The 8,717-nt window shown below is 56.0% G+C and overlaps 1 protein-coding gene across 2 annotated transcripts in view; it reads right to left on the bottom strand.

Annotated features, from left to right (window-relative positions):
- GNAO1 (G protein subunit alpha o1) overlaps positions 1-8,717 on the bottom strand; it is a 195,390-nt gene that overhangs the window by 17,909 nt on the left and 168,764 nt on the right. For both annotated transcript variants that reach the window (XM_006148389.3, XM_006148390.3), the window contains 3 exons: positions 6,886-7,046; positions 3,351-3,479; positions 1,358-1,487 (listed from right to left, as the gene is read on the bottom strand). In XM_006148389.3, coding sequence (XP_006148451.1) covers positions 1,358-1,487; positions 3,351-3,479; positions 6,886-7,046 — 420 coding nt within the window. The remainder of the gene's footprint in view (positions 1-1,357; positions 1,488-3,350; positions 3,480-6,885; positions 7,047-8,717) is intronic.

Genomic DNA, 8,717 nt, shown 5'->3' with positions numbered 1-8,717 from the left:
CCCCCCCCCCCCAGCCAGTGGGCCTCCATTTGCCAAAAGCCCCAGCACTCAGTGTAAGCCCCTCAGGGTGGCGGCTCCTTCTACACCCCCCAGAGCACTCTGCCCGCAGCCCATGCCCCAGTACGCGTCCATCTTCACAACAGCGCTGTGGGAGACGGATCCAGAGGGAAGACAGCCTTGCTCAAGGCCATAAGCACGAGACCCACCTCACATCTCAGTGCTGACCAAGAGGCTCAGGCGAAGGGTCTGAGCATGCGCCAGACAGAAGATGACAAATGCCAGCATGTGACCCCATGGCCCATGAGCTCCAAACCCAAGAGTGTTGGGGCTTGTCTCTGGAAACCTTGTGACCACACCTGAGGCCTGGTTTCCTATGAAGATTTGTGGACAAGCCCAAGGCTCCCATCAACAGGGACTGCTCAGTGGACCTTCCAGCTCAGGACAATCATCTGCGACAGTACAACCACCTGTGCAATGCTATTGTGCTAGAATGTTCCAAAGTACTGCAATGCATGGTCTCATTCCATCGCCACCAGCCATACCCCTCTACTCCCTTTCCAAGGCAAGAACTATTATTATCTCCCTTTTACAGGTAAAGGTAACAGAGGCAGAAAGGGGACTGCCTATATTCGACAGCAAATCAGGGACAGCGTAGCCAGGGCTAGGCCCAGAGGAAGGCCACACCTCTCTCCATGTGGGCGTCCCCCCTCAGAAGCCCATCTGGCCGTTCACAGAGGCAGAGCTAAAGGCCCCAGGTGGAACGCGGATGCATAGGCCAGAGGAAGGAGCAGGATCTGGCATCCTACAGAGAAGGAGCCTGGAGCCACACCTGTCACTCCCGTCTGCTCCATCCCTGCAGCCCTTCCCAGGCCACAGCTCCAGAGACCACGCCCACACCTGAGGCCAGAGCTCCAGGGAGACCTGGCAGGGCCAAGGCTGCTATTTCTCCTGTATGTGCATTCTTGCTTGGCCACACCCTGGTGCTTTTGGGATTTGCCTAACTTTGTTCTGAGGCCTGATGGCCTCCATGACCCTACCAAGTTTACCAAAGGGGCATGTGCTGCCCGGACCCCAGTACTGCAGAGCTGCTTGTGGTAGGTTTGCACAAAGGCTCTGAGCCAGGTGGCCCACGGTGCCTTTTGCTACCCTGGTGTGTCTTACACATTCAGCCCGCGACATCAAGTCAGACAACCGAGCCACGTGGCCCATCCGTGACAAACCTCTGGCTGCTGCAGCTGACAACTACAGAGCTGCTCTGGGCAGCAAGGCCCAACTGCCATGGGCTGGCCTGCTCTGTGGCTAGTGCTCTTGGCGCCCCTCCATGCTGCCCCTGCCTAGTAGGTTCAGGGCCACTCACCGTGGTTTCATCTTCGTGGAGCACCTGGTCATAGCCGCTGAGCGCGACGCAGAAGATAATGGCCGTGACGTCCTCGAAGCAGTGGATCCACTTCTTGCGTTCAGATCGCTGGCCCCCGACGTCAAACAGCCTGCGGGGAGATGAAGAAGCTGGTGGGCGGCAGGGTCCCAGCAGGTGGGGGATGCGAGCGTGCTCTGAGAGACAGGAAGGGGGGTGCACCGTGCTTGGTGCCTCATGGGGTGTCTCACATCAGGTGCTGACAGACTGACTGATGGCAGACCACTGCCATCCCCGGGCCGGGAACAGCCGTTGCTGCCTCTGGGAGTCTCTGCTCACACATAGTGTGACTCAGACCTGCCCTGGCATCTGAGGAGTTTCATAAAGGGGGTGCACTTCAGTTGCCCCCTAAGAAAGGCCCCTGAGGAGTCCTGCTCTCATGGTAACACCCACATTCTGTTCCTTTCTGAGCATGTGCTCTGGGTAAACTCCTGGGGGGCAGGCAGGCTGAAAGCGTCACCTATGATGTGGGTGGGAAAAGTAATGCACCGTGGGACTGAGGGCATGCCAAGTCCAGGTGCGTCCAGGCGAGTCCAGCCATAGTGGAGCTGGGGTCTGACCCGGCCCGCCTGCAGCAGTCAGTGCTCACCCTCTGCCCTGCACTGCCCCTCACAGCAGATCGGAGCCGGGCCGTTTCTCCTGGGACTCCATCCCCCAGGGAGCACAGGGTTATGGAAGAGCGCAGGGTGGTGGGGGGACATATGCCCTGGAAGGAAGAAGTCCGCCTCACACCTGAATCCCCTGAGGGAGATGCTCCACAGCCTCCTAGACCTCGGACTTGTTGGCACAGAGAAAGAGGGGCCCTCACCCCAGCCCTCCAGACAGCAGAGGGCAACTGCAGGCAGAGGTCACAGCCAGAGTGGGCTTGGCGAAGGACACGAGTCTGTCCTCATCCCGTCACCACTTCCCATGGACCCTGCCTCCCCTGAAATACAGGAGGGGTGGCCGATGGTCTCTGTGGCCCCTCCAGAATGCTTAATCTCAGCCTCAGCCTGGTGGCAGGTGAGGCCAAGGACAGGGGGATGTCCCTATGCTGTATTCCTGACGGGGAGCAGGACAGAGTGAGGAGATTGGGAGGTAAGGGGGCACCTCAGGGGCTGCTGAGCTCATCACGGTGCACCCCAGTTCAGTGGAGTCTGAGAGGGTCCTGGACCCTGTGTGGTTGCCATGGCCTCACAGAGAGGCTGCCTGTTGGCTCAGGACCCTGGACAGGTCATCCCCCTGCAGTGTAGACAGGAACAGACAGGGGCTGAGAAGAGAGGCAAATGGTCCTAGAATCTAGTTCAGGAAGGGCAGTGAGTCAGGGGATAGGGCCTCCCACCTGTCCCCTGGCCTGAGGTCCTTGCCTGCCTCTGTCCTTCCACCTCTCTGCTTCACTCGATACCTAGGAACCACACCCAAAAGGCAGGTCCCAGGCCTAAGTGTGTAAAGGTGAGCCCAGTGGGGATACACCTCAGGCCCCTGAGCTGAGGCATTCAGAGCCCCTGGCTCCTAGCTGGCCTTAGTGCCTGGGAAAAGCCTCGCTCCTCTCAGGCCTCAGCTTCCTCATATGTACTAGGGGAGGTAGGTCAGCTGCTTTCTTAGCCCCTCCCAGCTCTGAGAGTCTCTGGGTCTTCAGGCCTTGAAGATCTTGTTTGGCTTACCCACCCCTCCTCACATGGCAGCCATCAGCAGGCCATCTGGCTGACCCACCTCCTCCTCTTCCCTAAAAGCCATCTCAGGGACAGGCCTCCTTGCCTCTGTCCATCCAAATCCTCCGTGTCCCTCAGCCCCATCCTCTTCCAGGAAGCCTCCCTGCTTAGCCAAGCCCCCAGCTTGGGAGAAAACAGCTTTGCGCCTCTCTCTGCCAGCCCCAAGCTGAAGCAGGGCACAATCAGGCTGGGTGACTCCCATCTCTCAGTGACCTCACCAGGGCTAGGTGTCTCGTGGGCCTCACCTGAAGTGGAGGTTCTTGAATGTGAAGTGGGTTTCTACAATGCCGGTGGTTTTGACCCTGGTTCGGAGGATGTCCTGCTCGGTGGGCTGGTAGTCGGCGGCCCCGATCCGATCCAGGCTGTCCAGGTAGCTGGGGATGGCAACATACAAGGGACCATGGACCGAGTACCTGGGCATTACTCGAGGCTCGCCAGGCCACCACCTTCAGAGTCCAGTCTCAGCCAGAGCTCCTCACAGGCTGGCTGTGGAAGTGTTGACCCCACCTCATCCAGGGCTGGTGTGGTGAGGTGAGGATGATCGAGGAAGAAGGTCGATGGCCGAAGCCTGGTACTTTCAAAGAGCCTCTACTTCAGGCCAGAGGGGCTATACATGCACTCCAGGCATACTCAGATGAGACAGACGGTCAAGTGAGATGCCATACTTATAATACTGTTAATCATTTCTTCATTTTAAAAATAATAATGCCTGACAGGTAGGTTCTAGTCTTCTTTTTTTTAGAGAGATTTTTGCTATAGGGCATGTGTGCTTGCCAGAGACACAGAGAGAGAGAAGGTGAGAAATCACCACCCAGGGGAGATGGCCACGCTGCAATCCCTTCTCTTCCATTCTCCTCTTGGGATTTTGGGCATGCACGCACATGCACCTTGCGTTTCATGCCTCTGGGGCTGGGATTTGAACTGAGGTTGGTCATGTGGGAGTCCAGTGCCTTAACCACTATATCACCTGCTGACCCCAGTAGGTTATACTCTTTACATGAGTGATCAGATTTCATCCTTAATTTCCGAGTTAAATGTACTCTTGTAGAGATTAGAAAACTGGGGCTCAGTGAAGTACCTAAGGCCACACAGCTCTGAGCCAAGGCTTAGCCTCGATGCCCAGCTCGGTCCATGCTCTGAACCAGATCTCTGTGGAGCTCTGAGAGGAGGTCTATGGCTGTACAGGAGAGCACTGAAGAGGAAGTTGGAAGCTGAGCTGTAGCCGTGGGTGACCTGAATATGAGTCTTGGTGGGTAGAGAGGAGGAGCCCTATGGGAACGGGCTCAAGAGGGAAGGTGAGAGGAGGGAGCCTCATCCACAGCAAGTGTGGACCAGTCAGGACTGGGGAAAACCAAGGCTAAGGCAACATGGAGCTAACTGTGCAGCCCTGATGTTCGGGGTGTCTGTGACTCTCAGAGCGGTGATTCAGAGGAGAGAGTTTGCCACGCTTACAGAGGCCCCCATTTGCTCAGGAGCCTGGGAGCACCTGGCCCTGTTCCTTTAGCCCTGTTCTCTCCCCTGCAGAGGACCGGGCTCAGGGGGTACTTGGTGACTGGGGCTTCAAGATGTAAATGGGGAGCCTTGGAACTGCGCAGTGTGACAGCCTTACCAGGCTCCACTCCTTTTTATCTGTCTTACTTACTGGGCCCAAGATTTCATCAGAAGACAAAACAACAACAGCCCGACTCTGAACCAGAAAACGTGCGGGGTCTGTGAGTCTAGTCTCTTTCCTCCCCAGGAGGTGAAACCAGGAAGATCTGACCATGGCAGCAGAAGAGAATGCCAGGTTTACACAGCCTGGCAGTAGGAAATCTGAAAGCAGGCAGAGACGAGGCAGAGAAGAAAAGTGAAGTTCCCAGCTCACTTGGTGGGCAGTTGACTAATACTGACTCAAGTTTCTTATTTAAAGTTATAAAGGTAACCACTGGAAGAACTAAAAATAATCCTGTAACTAGCAAAAAGCTGGAGGTAGAAGGAGGTGAGCTGCATTCCCTAGATTTCATAGTGGAGGGCAGGGGCCAGGAAATATAAAGTTGGGGGCAGGGAAGTCACGATTTTTTCTGGACACCGCTGGGACAAATGGTTAAAAGTGGGAGTGGGTCATGAGGGGGAGGGGGTGTTTTTCGCTTAGCACCTCTGTAGTGCTTACATTTCCCCGTGTTGCGTGTTATAAACAGTGAAATGGACAGAAGTGGAGGTGGTGAGCAAGATGACCATAGACTTGGTCCAGGCCCTGAGTACTGCTGGCACCAGCAGGGGAGGCAGGGAAGTCCTGGACTTGGGCTCAGAGAGAGCCGAGAGGGAGGGAGGGAGGGAAGGAGGAGCTCTGGCTTCCAGGCTCCAAGGGCTGTGGAACACTCAGGTGGTCCTGAAGGAGGCAGCAGAAAGGTGCGCTTTCCTGCCCTGACTCGGACACAGGGCAGAGGCCTGGTTCTGGGTCTGCGATTTAGTGAGCACAGGCTGCTGTGGACACAGAGCACCTGAGCTCCAATCACCTCCCAACAAGGTGTCTCTGGGGGCTCATCAGAGCCTGGGGACCTGGCAGCCACTAGCTGGGGTGCACAGGAATCACGCTGTGGATAGACAGTTGGGATGAGAAGTGAGGCTCCTGGCCTTATTGAGTGCCCAGTTGGTTAGCTGCTGCCCCGGCCAACAGGAATGTCCGAGTGTCCGCCTGTGCCTGCCTCTGCCCTGGCCTCTGGTCCTCGGCATCATACAGACCAGGTTTCTTATCCCTAGCACTGGGGATGTGAGGACCACGTAGCTCTTGGCCATGAGAGGCCATCCTGTGTGCTGTTTAGCAGCAGCCCTGTCCTTAACCACTAAATGCCAGGGCACTGTCCTAGTCACGACTATCAAAAATGTTTCAAGGTTACAGAGAGCCCAGCTGAGAAGCACGAGCAAGGACACAGAATCGGCTCCGGGCAGAGCACACGAGTCCTCTGAGCGTCGATTAAAGCCCAGGGGCTCCTCCTGGGAAGTTACTGCTGAACGCCTGGGCATGGGACTGCAAAGATGGGGGTGTGTTTCCTGAAAGCCAGGGTTCAATCCATGGCAGGAGACTCATCTTTGACTAACACTGACCTTCAGAGACTCCAAAGCATGGGGATGCCCTCAGAGATTCCTAGAGTGACGCAGCTGCGGCAGGAAGGCCTGAGACCCACTCTGCCCCGGGAAGAGCTCTGGGCACCTCTGCCCTTCCCCGTTCTGTCCCTCTGCCTGCTCTGGGCTCACTGCTTCCCACTTCTCCCTTTTCTCTTCATCAGTCGCTCCCTTCTCCTTCTTTCCTCCATTCCTTTCCCTTAATCACATTATTAAAGATAAGTCTGGTTATGTATTTTTTTTATTGGAGTCATTTATTTATTTATTTTTAATTTTAAATATAGAGAAATGGGAAATGTACTATTTTCTCTACAATAAAGCAAAACGGCACCATCTGAGTTATTTTCCACCAGCATGACTTTTGATTTGTGCGTAGAAGGCCAGGGGCTTTCTCTCCAGGAGGCCCTCATGTGTGGTGCCAGATACACTCCAAGTCCCCAGCCCCTGGGAATTTCCATTATCTGGTGGTTTTTCATCCCTCTGCTTTCTCCAGCCACCTCCTCATCATGTGGGCAGGAAGAGAAGCCCCTCTTGCTCCCTCCTGACACCCAGCATCTGCCGTGGAATGGCTTCGGCAGACACAGCCTTACCCAAGGCTCCCTCCTAGCCCCAGTGCCCACCCCCTTCCATCCCGAGTTACTGCCAGCTCCAGGCCTCCCTCTTGCCTGAGATACTCACTATTTGGCAGAATCGTTGAGCTGATACTCCCGAGACCGGTTGAAGCACTCTTGGATCCCTGAGTCACCCCAGAGTCGCATCATGGCAGAGAGCAGTTCTGCAGAGAAGGGCTCAGTGTCTTCCATCCGGCTCACGACGTCACACACCATCTTGGCGTCAGCCTGTGAGGAGAGACGGACGGTGGGCTTTGCAGCTTGGTGGAGACGGAAGGCCCCTGGTCAGCCATGGGCTCTGTGCCTGGACAGGACTGGGGGCTGTGCTGGGGCTTATGGCCAGGCCCCCACCAGGGCAGGGCATGACGGCTCAGCCCCTGGCCTGCTCAGGAGCAGCGGGCCGTCATCTGCACACCCATGGGGTCCTCTACAGGCAGGAAGGGGGGGGGTGCTCTGCTCTCCAGCCTTTAACTCAACCAGAGCTGCTCTATTTTTACCTATTTTGAAAATAGTGGGATTCTGCACAGTATTTTGTTTGTGAGAAAACTTGAGAAATCAGTCTTCTCAGCTAGAATTGTAATTTTCTATACTTCTTAGCTAAGGTGGGGCAGAGACCCTGGGCCTGGGCTAAACCCGGCCGAGAACTCAGTGTGGAGAGACTGGCCCACTGCAGAGCTGGACCTTACGTGCGTGCGACTGGAGAGGCTGGCTGCCAAGTGAGTGCAGAGGGCAGAAACTCCTGTCACTAGTAAATCTCAGGAATGTAGGCCCTTGGATGGCCCAACGCTAAAACTTAATTCCATGAATTTTTATTTATTTGTCCGTGACCTGTGGCCTACCTTCCTCAGGGAAGGGGAAACTCAGCCCTGAATAAACAAGGGAAGGGGCAGGGATAGGGGGCAGGGGCACAGAATCAGGTGGGAGTCCAATTCTTCTCTGCCTCCTTTCCCCTCCTTCCTGCCTAAGGGGGGTGTAGCTGAATTTGCTAAGGCACACACATGGAGGCTGAAACTCTATTGGAATGACAGAAAAAGTGCCCCTTAATTAATAGGTTTCTCCCCTCTCCTCCTCATCTTGGATACTAAACAAGGGTCACCTGTTTCCAGAGTACAATGAGAAACACGCACCCTCACAGACAGCAGTGGGTGGTCTCTGAAAATGCCAGAGGCCCTTGAAGGCATCCCAGGACCGCACCGTCACTGCTGCCTTGCACATGTGTACAACGGTTTAGTGTGAAGGATGCTTGTGCGCACACACCACCTTCCTTAGAACGTCTCAGCCCTCTCACGAGGGGGCCGTGGGAACCTGCATCAGTGGCTGGCCGGGTTCTTCACCCCTCCCTGCATCCACGCTCTTTCCTGCGTCTTCGCAGTCCCTCCCCTTAGAGGCAGAGTATGTGACTTTGAGTGTGGCCAGGACACTTGCTTCAGCCCACGGGATGACACGGGGCTGGTGGTGTGCTGGCACCTTCAGAGGCCTTGCATGTTTCTACTTGGCCCTCGGGCCTCTACCACCCAGGACGACCTGGGACACAGCACAGAGCTGGGCCCACCCTGGATCTCTGATGCCCCTGTATGAAGTGACTGAGTTTAGGGTGGCACGGCTGCAGCAGTAGCTAACTAGCCGTGGTCACACTAAGTAGTATCATACCCGTCTTGCAGGCGCCGAAAGTGAAGGCTGTGGAGAGGACGGCAGTCGTGTCGGTCACAGATGGTGAGCGGCAGGGCTGGGACTCCCAGGCCAGCCTCTGACTACAGGCTTTTGATCCTGCTGGAGGGACCCACGGCGCTACCTAGGCCAGGCTGTGCACAATCTGAGGTCACTGTGATGTAGCCCCATCCTATCCCCTCCCGCCCTTGAGCTTGCCTGCAGAGGGCTCCTCAGACCGCATGGCCTGTG

The sequence above is a fragment of the Tupaia chinensis genome, unplaced genomic scaffold (genome assembly GCF_000334495.1).
Source record: "Tupaia chinensis unplaced genomic scaffold, TupChi_1.0 Scaffold000235_1, whole genome shotgun sequence".
Classification (NCBI taxonomy): domain Eukaryota; kingdom Metazoa; phylum Chordata; class Mammalia; order Scandentia; family Tupaiidae; genus Tupaia; species Tupaia belangeri.
Note: the sequence above shows the minus strand (reverse complement) of the source record. Positions and strands in the feature narration are given on the sequence as shown.